This window comes from Triticum dicoccoides, chromosome 4A (genome assembly GCF_002162155.2).
Source record: "Triticum dicoccoides isolate Atlit2015 ecotype Zavitan chromosome 4A, WEW_v2.0, whole genome shotgun sequence".
Classification (NCBI taxonomy): Eukaryota; Viridiplantae; Streptophyta; class Magnoliopsida; order Poales; family Poaceae; genus Triticum; species Triticum dicoccoides.
Window position 1 is genome coordinate 8,054,561 of NC_041386.1, and position 18,695 is coordinate 8,073,255.

Consider the following 18,695-nt stretch of genomic DNA (forward strand, 5'->3'; position numbering starts at 1 on the left):
TCACCATGATCTTGCGTGTGCGTAGGAAATTTTTTGAAATTACTACGTTCCCCAACAGTGGTATCAAAGCCTAGGTTTTATGTGTTGATGTTATATGCACGAGTAGAACACAAGTGAGTTGTGGGCGATATAAGTCATACTGCTTACCAGCATGTCATACTTTGGTTCAGCGGTATTGTTGGACGAAGCGGCCCGGACCGACATTACGCGTACGCTTACGCGAGACCGGTTCTCCCGACATGCTTTGCACAAAGGTGGCTAGCGGGTGTCAGTTTCTCCAACTTTAGTTGAACCGAGTGTGGCTATGCCCGGTCATTGCGAAGGTTAAAACAGCACCAACTTGACAAACTATCGTTATGGTTTTGATGCGTAGGTAAGATTGGTTCTTGCTTAAGCCCGTAGCAGCCACGTAAAACTTGCAACAACAAAGTAGAGGACGTCTAACTTGTTTTTGCAGAGCATGTTGTGATGTGATATGGTCAAGGCATGATGCTAAATTTTATTGTATGAGATGATCATGTTTTGTAACCAAGTTATCGGCAACTGGCAGGAGCCATATGGTTGTCGCTTTATTGTATGCAATGCAATTGCCCTGTAATGCTTTACTTTATCACTAAGCGGTAGCGATAGTCGTGGAAGCATAAGATTTGCGAAACGACAACGATGCTACGATGGTGATCAAGGTGTCGCCCCGGTGACGATGGTGATCACGACGGTGCTTCGAAGATGGAGATCACAAGCACAAGATGATGATGGCCATATCATATCACTTATATTGATTGCATGTGATGTTTATCTTTTATACATCTTATCTTGCTTTGATTGATGGTAGCATTTTAAGATGATCTCTCACTAATTATCAAGAAGTGTTCTCCCTGAGTATGCACCATTGCGAAAGTTCTTCGTGCTGAGACACCACGTGATGATCGGGTGTGATAGGCTCTACGTTCAAATACAACGGGTGCAAAACAGTTGCACACGCAGAATACTCAGGTTATACTTGACGAGCCAAGCATATACAGATATGGCCTCAAAACACGGAGACCGGAAGGTCGAGCGTGAATCATATAGTAGATATGATCAACATAGTGATGTTCACCAATGAAACTACTCCATCTCACGTGATGATCAGACATGGTTTAGTTGATTTGGATCACGTGATCACTTAGAGAATTAGAGGGATGTCTATCTAAGTGGGAGTTCTTAAGTAATATGATTAATTGAACTTTAATTTATCATGAACTTAGTCCTGGCAGTATTAGCATATCTATGTTGTAGATCAATAGCTCGCGTTTAGCTCCCCTGTATTTATTTTGATATGTTTCTAGAGAAAATTGTGTTGAAAGATGTTAGTAGCAATGATGCGGATTGGATCCATGATCTGAGGTTTATCCTCATTGCTGCACAGAAGAATTATGTCCTTGATGCACCGCTAGGTGACAGACCTATTGCAGGAGCAGATGCAGACGTTATGAACGTTTGGCTAGCTCAATATGATGACTACTTGATAGTTTAGTGCACCATGCTTAACGGCTTAGAATCGGGACTTCAAAGACGTTTTGAACGTCATGGACCATATGAGATGTTCCAGGAGTTGAAGTTAATATTTCAAGCAAATACCCGAGTTGAGAGATATGAAGTCTCCAACAAGTTATATAGCTAAAAGATGGAGGAGAATCGCTCAACTAGTGAGCATGTGCTCAGATTGTCTAGGTACTACAATCGCTTGAATCAAGTGGGAGTTAATCTTTCAGATAAAATAGTGATTGACAGAATTCTCTAGTCACCATCACCAAGTTAGTAGAACTTCATGATGAACTATGATATGCAAGGGATAACGGAAACGATTCCCAAGCTCTTCGTAATGCTGAAATTGACGAAGGTAGAAATCAAGAAAAACATCAAGTGTTGATGGTTGACGAGACCACAAGTTTCAAGAAAAGGGCAAAGGAAAAAAGGGGAACTTCAAGAAGAACAGCAAGCAAGTTGCTGCTCAAGTGAAGAAGCCCAAGTATGGTCCTAAGCCTGAGACTAAGTGCTTCTACTGCAAAGGGACTGGTCACTGGAAGCGGAACTACCCAAGTATTTGGCGGATAAGAAAGGATGGCAAAGTAAACAAAGGTATATTTGATATACATGTTATTGATGTGTACTTTACCAGTGTTCATAGCAACCCCTCAATATTTGGTACTAGTTCAGTTGCTAAGATTAGTAACTTGAATCGGGAGTTATAGAATGAACAGAGACTAGTTAAGGGTAAGGTGACGATGTGTGTTTGAAGTAGTTCCAAGATTGATATGATCATCATCGCACACTCCCTATACTTTCGGGATTAGTGTTGAACCTAAATAAGCGTTATTTGGTGTTTGCATTGAGCATAAATATGATTTGATCATGTTTATTGCAATACGGTTATTCATTTAAGTAAGAGAATAAATTGTTATTCTGTTTACATGAATAAAACCTTATATGGTTACACACCCAATGAAAATGGTTCATTGGATCTCGATCGTAGTGATACACATATTCATAATATTGAAACCAAAAGATGCAAAGTTAATAATGATAGTGCAACTTATTTGTGGCACTGCCGTTTAGGTCATATTGGTGTAAAGCGCATGAAGAAACTCCATGCTGATGGGTTTTTGGAATCACTTGATTATGAATCACTTGATGCTTGCGAACCATGCCTCATGGGCAAGATGACTAAAACGCCGTTCTCCGGAACAATGGAGCGAGCAACTGACTTATTGGAAATAAAACATACTGATGTATGCGATTCGATGAGTGTTGAGGCTCGCGGCGGGTATCGTTATTTTCTGACCTTCACAGATGATTTAAGTAGATATGGGTATATCTACTTGATGAAACATAAGTCTGAAACATTTGAACAGTTCAAAGAATTTCAGAGTGAAGTGAAAAATCATCATGACAAGAAGATAAGGTTTCCATGATCTGATCGCGGAGACGAATATTTGAGTTACGAGTTTGGTCTTCAATTAAAACAATGTGGAATAGTTTCACAAATTCATGCCACCTGGAACACCACAGCATAATGGTGTGTCCGAACGTCATAACCGTACTTTATTGGATATAGTGCAATCTATGATGTTTCTTACCGATTTACCACTATAGTTTTGGGGTTATGCATTAGACACAGCTGCATTCACATTAAAAAGGGCACCATCTAAATCCGATGAGACGGCACCGTATGAACTGTGGTTTGGCAAGAAACCAAAGTTGTCGTTTCTTAAAGTTTGGGGTTGCGATGCTTATATGAAAAGGTTTCATCCTGACAAGCTCAAACCCAAATCGGAGAAGTGCGTCTTCATAGGATACCCAAAAGAAAATGTTGGGTACACCTTCTATCACAGATCCGAAGGCAAGATATTCGTTGCTGAGAATGGATCCTTTCCAGAGAAGGAGTTTCTCTCGAAAGAAGTGAGTGGGAGGAAAGTAGAAAACTTGATAATGTAATTGTACCTTCTCCCTTATTGGAAAGTAGTTAATCACAGAAATATGTTCTTGTGACTACTACACCAATTAGTGAGGAAGCTAATGATGATGATCATGTAACTTCAGATCAAGTTACTACTGAATCTCGTAGGTAAACCAGAGTGAGATCCGCACCACAGTGGTACAGTAATCCTGTTCTGGAGGTCATGTTATTTGACCATGACGAACCTACGAACTATGAGGAAGCGATGATGAGCCCAGATTCCGCAAAATGGCTTGAAGCCATAAAATTTGAGATGGGATCCATGTATGAGAACAAAGTATGGACTTTGGTTGACTTGCCCAGTGATCGGCAAGCAATTGAGAATAAATGGATCTTCAAGAAGAAGACTGACGCTGACGGTAATATTACTGTCTACAAAAGCTCGACTTATCGCAAAAGGTTTTCGACAAGTTCAAGGGATTGACTACGATGAGACCTTCTCACCCGTAGCGATGCTTAAGTCTGTCCGAATCATGTTAGCAATTGCCGCATTTTATAATTATGAAATTTGGCAGATGGATGTAAAAACTGCATTCCTGAATGGATTTCTGGAAGAAGAGTTGTATATGATGCAATCGGAAGGTTTGGTCGATCCAAAGGGAGCTAACAAAGTATGCAAGCTCCAGCGATCCATTTATGGACTGGTGCAAGCTTCTCGGAGTTGGAATAAACGCTTTGATAGTGTGATCAAAGCATTTGGTTTTGTACAAACTTTTGGAGAAGTCTGTATTTACAAGAAAGTGAGTGGGAGCTCTGTAGCATTTCTGATATTATATGTAGATGACATATTACTAATCGGAAATGATATAGAATTTCTGAATAGCATAAAGGGATACTTGAATAAGAGTTTTTCAATGAAAGACCTCGGTGAAGCTGCTTACATATTGGGCATTAAGATCTATAGAGATAGATCAAGACGCTTAATTGGACTTTCACAAAGCACATACCTTGACAAAATTTTGAAGAAGTTCAAAATGGATCAAGCAAAAGAAGGATTCTTACCTGTGTTACAATGTGTGAAATTGAGTAAGACTCAATGCCCGACCAATGCAGAAGATAGAGAGAAAATGAAAGATGTTCCCTATGCTTCAGCCATAGGCTCTATCATGTATGCAATGCTGTGTACCAGACCTGATGTGTGTCTTGCTATAAGTCTAGCAGGGAGGTACCAAAGTGATCTAGGAGTAGATCACTGGACAGCGGTCAAAATAATCCTTAGTGGAATAAGGATATGTTTCTCGATTATGGAGGTGACAAAAGGTTCGTCGTAAAGGGTTACGTCGATGCAAACTTTGACACTAATCCAGATGATTCTAAGTCTCAATCTGGATGCATATTGAAAGTGGGAGCAATTAGCTAGAGTAGCTCCGTGCAGAGCATTGTTGACATAGAAATTTGCAAAATACATACGGATCTGAATATGGCAGACCCGTTGACTAAACTTCTCTCACAGGCAAAACATGATCACACCTTAGTACTTTTTGGGTGTTAATCACATAGCGATGTGAACTAGATTATTGACTCTAGTAAACCCTTTGAGTGTTGGTCACATAATGATGTGAACTATTGGTGTTAAATCACATGGCAATGTGAACTAGATTATTGACTCTAGTGCAAGTGGGAGACTGAAGGAAATATGCCCTAGAGGCAATAATAAAGTTATTATTTATTTCCTTATTTCATGATAAATATTTATTATTCATGCTAGAATTGTATTAACCGAAAACATAATACATGTGTGAATACATAGACAAATAGAGTGTCACTAGTATGCCTCTACTTGACTAGCTCGTTAATCAAAGATGGTTATGTTTCCTAACCATAGACAAAGAGTTGTTATTTGATTAACGGGATCACATCATTAGGAGAATGATGTGATTGACTTGACCCATTCTGTTAGCTTAGCACTCGATCGTTTAGTATGTTGCTATTGCTTTCTTCATGACTTATACATGTTCCTATGACTATGAGATTATCCAACTCCCGTTTACCGGAGGAACACTTTGTGTGCTACCAAACGTCACAACGTAACTGGGTGATTATAAAGGAGCTCTACAGGTGTCTCCAAAGGCACATGTTGGGTTGGCGTATTTCGAGATTAGGGTTTGTCACTCCGATTGTCGGAGAGGTATCTCTGGGCCCTCTCGGTAATGCACATCACATAAGCCTTGCAAGCATTGAAACTAATGAGTTAGTTGCGAGATGATATATTATGAAACGAGTAAAGAGACTTGCCGGTAACGAGATTGAACTAGGTATTGAGATACCGACGATCGAATCTCGGGCAAGTAACATACCGATGACAAAGGAAACAACGTATGTTGTTATGCGGTCTGACCGATAAAGATCTTCGTAGAATATGTAGGAGCCAATATGAGCATCCAGGTTCCGCTATTGGTTATTGACTGGAGACATGTCTCGGTCATGTCTACATTGTTCTCGAACCCGTAGGGTCCGCACGCTTAAGGTTTCGATGACAGTTATATTATGAGTTTATGAGTTTTGATGTACCGAAGTTAGTTCGGAGTCCCGGATGTGATCACGGACATAACGAGGAGTCTCGAAATGGTCGAGACATAAAGATTGATATATTGGACGACTATATTCGGACACCGGAAGTGTTCCGGGTGATTTCGGAGAAAACCGGAGTACCGGAGGGTTACCGGAACCCCCCGGGAGAAGTAATGGGCCATATGGGCCTTAGTGGAGAGAGAGAAGGGCAGCCAAGGTGGGCCGCGCACCTCCTCCCCCTTGGTCCGAATTGGACTAGGAGAGGGGGGGCGGCGCCCCCCTTTCCTTCTCCCTCCCCACTTCCTTCCCCCTCCTAGTAGGAGTCCTACTCCTACTAGGAGGAGGACTCCTCCTTGGCGTGCCTATAGGGCCGGCCGGCCTCCTCCCCTTGCTCCTTTATATACGAGGGCAGGGGGCACCCCTAGACACAGAAGTTGATCCACGTGATCGTTTTCTTAGCCGTGTGCGGTGCCCCCTTCCACCATAATCCTCGATAATATTGTAGCGGTGCTTAGGCGAAGCCCTGCAACGGTAGAACATCAAGATCGTCACCACGCCGTCGTGCTGGCGGAACTCTTCCCCGACACTTTGCTGGATCGGAGTCCGGGGATCATCATCGAGCTGAACGTGTGCTAAAACTCGGAGGTGCCGTAGTTTCGGTGCTTGATCGGTCGGGCCGTGAAGACGTATGACTACATCAACCGTGTTGTGCTAACGCTTCCGCTGTCGGTCTACAAGGGTACGCAGATCACACTCTCCCCTCTCGTTGCTATGCATCACCATGATCTTGCGTGTGCGTAGGAAATTTTTTGAAATTACTATGTTCCCCAACATCGAGGCCATCATCATCTTCATCAACTGGCTCCTCCTTGATGACGGATGAAGTGACTGAGGATGACGACTTCGGAGACCTGTGGCGGCGAGACGCAGCCGCAGGGCGAGTTTGCGGCAATGATGTGTCTCCACGCATCAAAAGCTCCTCCTGAATCCATGGTCCTGGCGTGGTAGCGACTGGTGGCTAGGGGTTTGGTAGGGAAGTGAAGTGAGAGTGAGATGGGTGGGGTGTGAAAAAGGATGGTGGGGGAGGGGCCGTCAGGCCGAGGTGGTGGACGTCCGAACTCCCCCTACAACCGCCCCTCAATTTGAGGCTGGACTAGGCGATTTTGGACGTCTGGACGTGTCTGGCCCAAAATAGGGGCCCATGTTGGACGTCTAAATATTGTTAGGACCGTCTGGTCGATTTTTTAGAACAACTTTCATTGAGTCTCTCTGCACATATCCTTTTTGTTTGTATTCTAGTTCGAGAACCTTGTTTAATTACAAGGTTTCTCCAAAAAAAATTACCACTTAGCAAGTTTCCATATCAAGGCTAGACATTTGAGGGCAAAAGTAGAGGTCCACGAAGAAGATGCCCTTAGGCTGGACAACTTACTGTTATATGCGTTTAGTCAATGCAAGTATGGTGCTATGATCCGAAATGACGGAGGTAATTTTGATGGTGAAGCATTACTTGTTGAATCTGTCTATTAATTAAGATACTAAGCTCTCTAAATTTGGAGCCTCCTGGTGCATCGGAGCCTATGGGTCATTGTGTGCCTCGCGTGTAAGGGTGTGCGCTGCTGGCTGATAGTAACACACACCTATATAGATGCAATGGGTTGGTCGGTTTTCTTGGTTTTGAAAAGGTATTACCTATTTTTTCAAATGTTTTTGTCGGTTTTAATTGTTTTTCTTTTGGCGTTTTCCTTTCTTGTTTTTTATTTTCAGATTTCATTTTAATTCATGAATATTTATTAAAAATCATGACATTTTAAAAAACTCATGAACATTATTAAAACATTCTGGATATTTTTATAGTTCACAAACATGAATAATAGAACAGGGTTGCACATAGTGTAGCTTAATTACGGTAGAACGGATGTGAGTACCACGTGTTGGTTGCATCATGATCTTCTCATTGTAATCCTTCAACTGCTAAATAAATCCTATCACTACCGGGCTGCAAGTCTGGCCAACTATCCTGTATAAAGAAAAGGACAGACCATTCTAAAAAAAGACAGACCCAATGCTTGAAACTCCATACTAGGTGGGGTCTGGGGAGGAATATACAAAGGTAAACCATTCCCCTGCACAAGGCAATGCAGAGAGGCCGCGTCAAACCCAGGACCTTTTGGCACAAGTGAGAAGTACTTCCTGAAACCAACAATATATAAAATAGAAAAATGAACTATCACTATCAACTTGGGTTTGTCTAATTCAAGTTAAGTGCTGGTTGTTTCACTACCGATGTGCATCGGCAAAATGAAAAAAAAAAGATCACAAAGCACCAAGCATATTCATCCGTGGAACGTACGTATGTACGTACGGCTAGGGCTTGCAGGACATGTATGTCGATGCAGCATTATCATCCATGCTGATAAGATGGAATGGCATGAATGCAAGATGGTATAAATAAAGATCCACCTCACAGCATTTGGGGCTCTCACGAGCGCGCTCTTCACATGCTTCTCGTCCACGTCGGACGGACGGGTGCAGCATGTGTCCATGTTTTTGCACACGCCGCGTGATTCCTGAGCCCTCCCTCCTATAGCTAGTTTGACCAGCTCTAGTAGCTTCCAGCGCAGGGACAAAAAGATACAGCCCGACAGCGGTACAAAATAAAATTACCATATACTACATCACATTTGCTTCCAATTTGTTTGGTGTATCAGTTTTGGCTCAACACACAAGGTTGCTGTGATCTATCCCTTTTTCCAGAGAATGGTCTGGGTTATCTTCTGTCAAAACAGCAATAATCTGTTCAAAGGAAACCAAAAATGAAAAGGCGAGTCCCATTTCCATTATCAGATCATCCCTTTGGAGGACCATATGTACCGAATTTTTTTCACATGGGATCAAGAGAGTGAGTACGCCTATCCTAAGCCTATCGCCACAGCACTTCAGGAAGCCTTTGAGCAGATGCTCGGCAAACCGGTTTCCTTTTCTAGGAGGAGACCTTGCCGCCATGGGTCATTGTATAACTTGTAATGCAATACCTGTAAAAAAGACATTCCTCCTCAGCAAATCGGGAATGACGACAGAACGACTGGCTCTAGTATGATCCGGCAATGTGAGCACACAATGCATAATGCTTTGCCTCGTGACGAAAATGAAAATTACAAATATTGCTTATGGTAATGAATGTGGGATTGACGCCAATGATCATTATCATGAGGTTTCCACCATAAAAACTAAATGGAGAAGCTTTGCTCGGAATTTTCAGAAGTTACCTGTATGAAAGTTGCAAAGACGTCATCACCATCTTCTAGTTTCGAAACCTCGACTGACCAGGCCGCCTCCTCTTCAGCAAACAGTTTTTTCTGCCTCTCTGCCTCTAGCAACATGGTGTCGCGATAAAAGAATCTCTGCCAGATCTGGCGAACATTTCCTAACATAAAATCTATCTGTGTATCGTTTATTCCCTGGTGAGATGAAAACGGTGAGTACACTGCACAGGTAACGCACATAAGAAGAGAAAAGGAAAGCAAAAAATAGAACCTACTTGGAGGACTCTCATGAGGTTGGGGATCTCATCTTCTTCTATGCGGACTGCAAAACTGTTGTAATTAAGCACATTCTCGTACGGAAGAAATATTCCATCCTACAGTGTAAGCAATGGAAGCAGATAGGTATGATCACACAGTTAGTTGCTCTGTTGTTAAGTCTTGTCAGATACACATCATAGGACTATAGGATGACGTTGTAGCACCTGTATTATGACAGGAATGCATCCTTGAAGCATGCTGTCTTCCATGCGCCCACTCCAGCCATCCCCTGGCAGGACACCACAGAAAATGGAGCTTGCTAGTTCCTCATAATACATCTCAGATTTTACGTACGTAACTGTTACGTTGGCTGTATGCTGCCTTCCAAGCTTCCCTTGCTTGTTTGGTGTTGAACCGAATTCAGCTGCCAGCTTTTGCCTAATCCCCATGCTATACCTGTGTTATACAGAGGAAGCAGATTAATATACAATTTGGTCACATATATTGACAGACACATATATATATATATACATACGTGTCTTCACGGCGACCCTCTTCATAGGCTGGTCCTAGATTACCATTGAAATAAAAAAGTGTTGTACGATTGATCCTTGGCCTGCAAAAAGTTGTACAGTGAGGGTCTAAACATTCCAGTAGTTAAAAGGCACATCTCTAAGTTCAGGCATTGAGACATACCTTGCCCATAGTTTTAACCAGATGGCCCCTGGGTTAGGCTCCTTCCATGCTGGAAGCACGAGGTCCTTTCTCGGATCGAAACATGGATGGTTGCCTCTTCTATCCAAAGGAATATCATCCCAGTTGTCAGCCCAATAAGCAGTCGTTGATTTTTCATGTTTTGTGTTGGTATTTCCCCAGTGGACAAGCATCATGCTGTTCCAGATCTCCTTTGGAGCATAGCAGGCACCTTCATCCCACGAAAAGAACTGTTTTTTTTTTGTAAGTTGAAAGTACAGGTTATTGGTTATGCAAGGATCATTGTACTATCAATTTCATGTAAACACCCACCCAAATATGGTCTCTTCCAGAAGTGCGGTTCCAGTAAGGATACCTCTGAGCTATGTGATCATAAGCCTTTCTGTAGTACTCAAGAGTATGGTAACTCCTGAGGCGCAGGTCCTCCTAAAATTAGAACTCAATTACTGAAGGAGAAACATGCCAACTATAGTACAACATCTTGATGATAATGGTTACCGGCATCTGCAGGTGTGGGGCATCATCGGATCTAGTTATTAGACAAGAGTCAAGAACCGGCACATAGAAATAATCAGCTTCATCCCCATTCAGTGTGCGGTGAGGGCTAGCAAGAATGCTCTCATAGAGTGCCATCTATATGAAAAATAAAACATGTCTCAGATCTTCTTGTGCCCTTGTAAACGCGATTGTTGTTACTATAAACATGGAGCTACCAACATTCCATATCTGCTAGTTGACAAGTTTAGCAAACCTGAGCACCATACAGTTGCCGCGTCCATATAGTTCTGTTCTTTTCATCATATATTCTGTTCACACACTCTAACTTGTAATGTCGTCCCTGCAATAGAACATATCCTGCGATGTCAAAGCTGCAGCAAAACTTCATGAAGAGAAGAAAACAGGGAGCAAAACTTGTGGTCTAGACTTACTTCAAGAAGATGACTGTCAAACTCAGCTGGCAAATCGTACACATATATTAGTGGTCTTTTTTTCTCAACAACAGCATTGACATTGATGGGGATATTGCTTAAATTTTTTAGGTCTGGTAGGTTCACTGGTGCTTGGAGCCATGAGGGCCATTCATATGCAACTGAATAAGCCGATGGGATGCTGCAATCAATCCCAAAATATCCACTGTCGCACTGAAAGAAATCCTCAATTAGATCATAACACAGGTTACGAATACAGAACAGCATGTCACGGTATTTTCATGATAAATACCACAAAAAACTTTGCCCAAGACATACCTGACAGAAACCACCACGGCAATGTCCATGTCCGGAACACTGGTTAATACAAATGCATTCAACATGTGTCTCACAAAACTGCCCCCAGAGTCCATCATATTTGCAATGACATTCTTCTTTAAACTTCACTTTGGAAGAATATGCATCCTCAGGGTCCACATTGCACCATCCTAGCTTACTGCTGTTTGTTGTGAATACATCTGGATCAGGTGTTGTCCAGTCGGTAAGCTTCGGGTCATCAGGTTTTGCAGGCACGCTAGAAGGATGAACTAAAGGTGTTCAATAATACTACAGTATCAATGGTACACATTCCGAAGCATAAAAAAATAATCAAAATCAGTGCATATGATACTCTTACATTGTTTTAAAGCCGCAAGCTTCTGCCACAGGGCGATCCGGGTATTTTGTTCCTGGTCCACAAAAGCACATTGTCCTGGTTGTGTCACACTGGGCTGGACATATGGAAACTATCCAGGGTCCTACAGGCCATTCTGGGGAACTTGGGAGGTTGCACTCCAACTTCAGAACCCTCTCACATCCTTTTCCTGTATTAACAAAGCCATATGGTTACTTGATAAACAAAATTGTTATAATTAAAATGTTTAGAAGGGAAAGGTTGACAAAAAACAAATCAATACGACCAAGGGAACAGTAGACAACCCCACCTTGCCATAGCACATAATGCATATGCTCCTTCCTTTAGAAACAAAAGAGTTGCCTTTTTTGTTAACTATTACTAAAAAAACGAACATGCCATTAACTGCTTATATTCCACAAAAAGGTAGACAAGTAAGACAATAGCCCTCTAACTAAAATGTAACAGCTTATTAATGCACAAGTTCATTCCCGATTCAAGCATATCTGATAATGGTCACAGAACAGATTAAATATTTGAGACTTAATGCAACATTCCTACAATCCTACATCGATGACCGCGAAAACTGAACATTATGTATCCTCTTGCAGAAGCACAGGATGCCCTCAACCGCTTAACTACAGACCAGGGATGTGCACTCTTTTATTACATAAGCCCACTCGCAGATGTATATGGCTAGTGAGATATGTAAGTGTTATTATTATGTCCAATATAAACACCCAGAGCTAGTCTCTCGTGCTTTCGGCCCTATGAAGTAACCTCTTTTTATCATTTTTCTCGCTCGCCTTTGTTTCCATACCAAGTTTGTCCAGGTCCAAAGAACTATCAGATCTACAAATCCCCTATCAAAATGAGATGCGATGGACAACAAGTGACCAGTGAGCAAGACTACCAGCATTAGTTGGGCCTGACAAAGTAAGACTAACCAGCATATCCATGGAAGCATCTGCATTCCCCCAGGTCATAGTTGCACACACCATTTCCACTGCAGTCTTTCTCGCACCTCTTTGTGCCAATAGCCTGTCCAGAAATAACAACAAGATTAACCCAAGGCAAAGCTAAATCGGAGTACACTGATGAGTGAAAAAGCCTAGTGCACACTTCAGTAATGTTGACAGCTGATGATTCGGCATGGCACCCAGCGAGCCACCTCCCGATCTCGGCCTTCCACGGCGCGGCACGGAACGTCACGGCTTCGTATGAATCGGCAGGAAACCGAGCCCTGAGGCGTGAGTCCACAACCCCAGCGCCCGGGAGCACGTTCCTCGGCCGGTGGTGGACGCTGCGGCGAGCGCCCGAGAAATCCAGGGACGAGGGGAGGATCGGCACCATGAATACATGGACGGCGGTGACGAGCATCACGAGGGCGCCGGCCGCGCCGACGGACGCCCAGGGGCATTTCGCCGAACGGATTTTGAGCATGGTCAGACTACCGGACGAGCACCGTTTCTTTCGCCATGACGGCCGCGGGCATCAGTAAATCGATGCGAACAGAGCCGGAGGTCGGAGCCGGCGCGCGTCTCCTCCGCGCGGCGCTGCCGGCTAGCGCGCGTCCCCGGTGGCGCGCGCCAAGGCGGACGAGGAGAGACGCAAAGGCGCTGCCTTTGCTCCTAATTTCGATCCAGGATCTGGGGATTTGTGGGTTTTGAAGGAGTCGGGGGATTGGAAATGGAAGAATCGATGGATTCGGGCGTTGTTAGGTTCAATTCAATCAAGCGTCGCAGGAATGGAATGGAATGGAGACCGAAGGAAGGGAAGAATCTATCGTGCTCGGAAATGGAGTTCAGGGGGCATTTCTGTCTTCTCTCCGGTGTAAGTGGATTGTGGTGTCGCTTTCATTAACTCGTTAATTCGGTTGCAGTGACGGCCGGGCCAGACATCTAAACATAATTTAACTTTGGCACACATAAAGAGAGAAGTAGTACTATGCTCCGTTCCAAAATATACTCGCAGGGTTGATTGCCTCCACAAAACTTGCATCTACATTAATCTTATAGCACTCCTCGTTGAGAGGTTGCCAACCAACAGAACTCCTCTTCATACTTATTCAAAGCCCGAATGTTATCCCCCAGTTCCTTGCCTTTATTACTTATCACTCCCTGCGGTTTTGCGTGGCAAGAAAAAAAGGAAGCCCAATAATTTTGTACAAAATTCACAGAAGCTGAGATAGGTTCTTCTTTACCTTTATCAAAAATCAGATCATTTCTTAAATGCCAAGCTCTCCACAACATGAATATAGTTTGCTCACGCGCCAACGAATTTAATTGATCCGGTAAAATAAGGAGCCAATCTGGCCCTACATTTTTGAGAAGCCCTTCGGCTGGTAAATTTCACACGTTTCTCAAAGCCATCCAAAATGCATAAGCCTTTGGACAACTCACCAAGGCATGAAAAGTGCATTCATCCTTCACACCATAGATTGTACATGTACTCAGGATGGTTTGATGATGCTTAACTTTGTTAACTTGAACTACCAAACTGTTTGAAGCAACTCTTCAGGCAAAAATTCTAATCTTCTGAGGAACATTAGCTCTCTAGATAATATTCCAGATCCTCCTCTCTACATTAACTTCTCCACTAGAATTCCCCAAACTAACTGTTGAGCCCTTGATATTCAGTGCGAGCCTATACGCACTCTTTGTAGAAAATATGCCACTTTTCTCACAATGCCAAGCAATAAGGCCCCCCTCACCCAAATCCTGAGTACGTAGCTTTAAGATTTTTCATCTGCATCATGAGGATAAAATAAGTGCCTGATCAAATTCTCATCCCACCTCCTAGAATCTGTCATGAATAACTCAGACACCCATTTAATCCTTGTTCTATTTTTCTTAGCGGTAATCTTTAGGCCAGACTCCCTAGGGATCCAATTATCTCTCCATATGTTTATACTGGCTCCATCGACAACTCTCCAAATTACACCTTGTTTCAGTAAGTCGAGGCCATCATTGTGGAGAAGTTGTCATCTCCTCTTGGGATTATATTGGAGCTTGCTATATCGTCGAGGAAGCGGAACTTAGGGCGGCACTCTCCGGATTGTATATCGGTATTACCCTGCATTAATCCATCATTTTAGAAACTGATTGTTTTTTTGTGGTCGGTGCTCTTGGAAATGACAGTTGTGACAGATCTCCCCTTGTTGACCTAAAGAAACAAGCTTTGAGTATTTCGAAGATGCTGGCGAATGTTAAGATTTCCAAGATTAGCAGAAAAGCTAATATGGTGGCGCACAAGTTAGCTAAGTTTAGTTTTATTAATAGATGTGATGGTGCTCTTATTAATAGTGTTCCGGCCTGTGTGGCTGATGCTGTAATGAATGATTGTATGAACATTCTATTTTAATTAATATATGGGCTGGGTTTTTCAAAAAAAATACTACAGTCATTTTATGAAAACCAAATAATCCCAAAACACTTAGGCGCGATACATTAACTCCTACATCATTTCTTGTTTCTTGACATAAATAAAGGAATCGACCAATAAGAGACGTGGGGCTGTATATTTTCAATGACTTGAGACTATCAAACACGACATGTAGTGGTCAGTTCATGGCATGCAATTCTATTAATTAGCAAATAAATATTAAATTCTCTTGTTTTCCTCCCCGCCTTGGTCGCGGTGCATAACCTAAGAGCATGGTTAATGGTATATCCAATTATTGGCTATAAGAAAGTGACATGTCATCTATAGCCAACCTTGTAGCTAACATGTATAACAATTAGCTATAAATAGGTGCTACTTTATTAATACATGACCCATCTTCCACTCTCACATACTCCCTCTGTTCCGAATTACTTGTCTTAGATTTGTCTAGATACGGAGGTATCTAGCACTAAAATGAGTCTAGATACATCCGTATCTAGACAAATCCAAGACAAGTAGTTCGGAACGGAGGGAGTAGTACCTAGAAGCACGTGCTGCAGCTAGCTCTTGCATGAGAGCCCGCTTACATTCTCTCTCCTATCTTCTCTCCTCCAACTAAGCACAAAAATTATTTTACTCCTTACAGCCTGCTGACTGTACCTTATTGTACTTGCTCTAAAATGACTTATGCACCTGGACAGAGGGAGTGCGTTTTGGTAGGCTAGTTAAAACGGAGATAGTACTACTGAATAAGTATTTATCCTGTCCTGATGTAAAAAATTTATCCTATCATATGAATGGTTAAGGGCTCCACATGTTGGGGAAGCGTAGAAATAGGATACGTTCATGAATGGAATGCACTATCCACTGAAATCCTACATCGAGTAGAAATAGGATACGTTCATGAATGGAATGCACTATCCACTGAAATCCTACATCGAGTAGACGAGTAGCAAAACAGAGAAATTTTTCCATGAAGTCTAACCTCGTGCTTGTTTTCATGTGAAGATGATAAGGACATCCCAACCAACGGTCCAATCACAAGAAGCTGTGCAAGCAAATATGTGATCAGCTGAACGCTAACTTAAATTTATCATTTGACCTTGAAAACATGGTTGTGCCTTCACCTCCTTCGTTGCTGGTTGAACTCGGGTGCAACATCAAAGAAGACCAACAACATTTTTAGTCCGAGCCGAGACAGTGTTTTATGACAAAGAAACAGAGTTGCGAAGAAATAGGCTATTTGCTGAAGAAACAATGTTTTGGCGCTGGTGAAACAATGTTTTTCACGAGTTTGGATGTCTCAACTTGCGAAAGGTTTCCATAACTCGAGTTTGCTGCTGAAGGAAACATTGTTTCACTCCAGTAAACCATGTTTGACCGAGAACCACCAACCTGTTGGGGAACGTAGTAATTTCAAAATTTTCCTACGCACATGCAAGATCATGGTGATGCATAGCAACAAGAGGGGAGAGTGTTGTCTACGTACCCTCGTAGACCGTTCGCGGAAGCGTTATATCAACGCGGTTGATGTAGTCGTACGTCTTCATGATCCGACCGATCCAAGTACCGAAAGCACGGCACCTCCGAGTTCTGCACACGTTCGGCTCGGTGACGTCATCGCCTTCTCGATCCAGCAAGAGGGGCGAAGTAGTAGATGAGTCCCGGCAGCACGACGGCGTGGTAACGGTGTTGGTGAAGAACAATCTCCGCAGGGCTTCGCCTAAGCACTACGAAAACTAGGACGGAGGATAAACTAGATGGGACGGGGTTGCCGGCACACGGCTTAGTGTTTCTTGATGTGTCTTGGGTGCTAGCCCTACCCCTCTATTTATATGTTGAGCCTTGGGGTCGAAACTTGGAGTAAAATCCTCCACAAAGTTGGTTTCACCCGAAAGGTAAGAGTCCTTCTCGGACTCCAGGGCCAGATGCCAGGCTTCCCGGCGTCTGGACCCAGACGCCAGGGACCCTGGGGTCTGGCCCCTGGACTCCGCAAAACTTCCTTTTGCGCTTTCCAAAAACCTTATGGGCTTTCCCCTTTGGCCCAAATAAAGTGTTCTCGTACCCAAACATTTCGGGAAACATCCGGAACCCCTTCTGGTGAATTCTGGAACCCTTCCGGTGACCAAACAGTATTATCCCATATATCAAACTTTATCTCCGGACCATTTCGGAGTTCCTCGTCATGTCTGTGATCTCATCCCGGACTCCGAACAACATTCGGTCACCAACATACATAACTCATATAGTACTATATCATCAACGAACGTTAAGCGTGCGGACCCTACGGGTTCGAGAACTATGTAGACATGACCGAGACACCTCTTTGGTTAATAACCAATAGCGGGACCTGGATGCCCATATTAGCTCCTACATATTCTACGAAGATCTTTATCGGTCAGACCGCATAATAACATACATTGTTCCCTTTGTCATCGGTATGTTACTTGCCCGAGATTCGATCGTCGGTATCTCAATACCTAGTTCAATCTTGTTACCGACAAGTCTCTTTTCTCGTTTCGTAATACATCATCCCGCAACTAACTCATTAGTTGCAATGCTTGCAAGGCTTATAGTGATGTGCATTACCGAGTGGTCCCAGAGATACCTCTCCGACAATCGGAGTGACAAATCCTAATCTCGAAATATGCCAACCCAACAAGTACCTTTGGAGACACCTGTAGAGCACCTTTATAATCACCCAGTTACGTTGTGACGTTTGGTGGCTCACAAAGTGTTCCTCCGGTAAACGGGAGTTGCATAATCTCATAGTCATAGGAACATGTATAAGTCATGAAGAAAGCAATAGCAACAAACTAAACGATCAAGTGCTAAGCTAACGGAATGGGTCAAGTCAATCACATCATTCTCCTAATGATGTGATCCCGTTAATCAAATGACAACTCATGTCTATGGTTAGGAAACTTAACCATCTTTGATCAACGAGCTAGTCAAGTAGAGGCATACTAGTGACACTCTGTTTGTCTATGTATTCACACATGTATTATGTTTCCGGTTAATACAATTCTAGCATGAATAATAAACATTTATCATGAAATAAGGAAATAAATAATAACTTTATTATTGCCTCTAGGGCATATTTCCTTCAGTCTCCCACTTGCACTAGAGTCAATAATCTATATTACACAGTAATGATTCTAACACCCATGGAGCCTTGGTGTTGATCATGTTTTGCTCGTGGAAGAGGCTTAGTCAACGAGTCTGCAACATTCAGATCCGTATGTATCTTGCAAATTTCTATGTCTCCTACCTGGACTAAATCCCGGATGGAATTGAAGCGTCTCTTGATGTGTGGTTCTCTTGTGAAATCTGGATTCCTTCGCCAAGGCAATTGCACCAGCATTGTCACAAAAGATTCTCATTGGACCCGATGCACTAGGTATGACACCTAGATCGGATATGAACTCCTTCATCTAGACTCCTTCATTTGCTGCTTCTGA

The 18,695-nt window shown here is 42.9% G+C and overlaps 1 protein-coding gene across 1 annotated transcript; it reads right to left on the reverse strand.

Moving 5' to 3' along the window:
• Positions 1–8,665: 8,665 nt before the first annotated feature.
• Positions 8,666–13,669, reverse strand: LOC119284579. The gene is made up of 14 exons (XM_037563707.1): positions 12,973–13,669; positions 12,798–12,891; positions 11,854–12,040; positions 11,496–11,751; positions 11,178–11,390; positions 11,000–11,086; positions 10,747–10,881; positions 10,561–10,674; positions 10,231–10,478; positions 10,070–10,150; positions 9,759–9,990; positions 9,552–9,650; positions 9,280–9,471; positions 8,666–9,045 (listed from the first exon to the last, which is right to left on the reverse strand). Exons 1-14 carry the CDS (start codon positions 13,291–13,293, stop codon positions 8,950–8,952), a joined length of 2,355 nt encoding a protein of 784 aa, XP_037419604.1. The 5' UTR covers positions 13,294–13,669; the 3' UTR covers positions 8,666–8,949.
• Positions 13,670–18,695: the final 5,026 nt, after the last annotated feature.

Bases quoted from the DNA above. Each gene is read 5' to 3' on its own strand.
- LOC119284579 (XM_037563707.1), bottom strand. From the start codon at position 13,293: ATGCTCAAAATCCGTTCGGCGAAATGCCCCTGGGCGTCCGTCGGCGCG. The intron at 12,041-12,797 runs GTTAGTCTTACT...TTGTTAATACAG, and splicing joins ATGCTTCCATGGATATGCTG to GAAAAGGATGTGAGAGGGTT. The intron at 10,882-10,999 runs GTTTGCTAAACT...TTTTTCATATAG, and splicing joins GGCAACTGTATGGTGCTCAG to ATGGCACTCTATGAGAGCAT.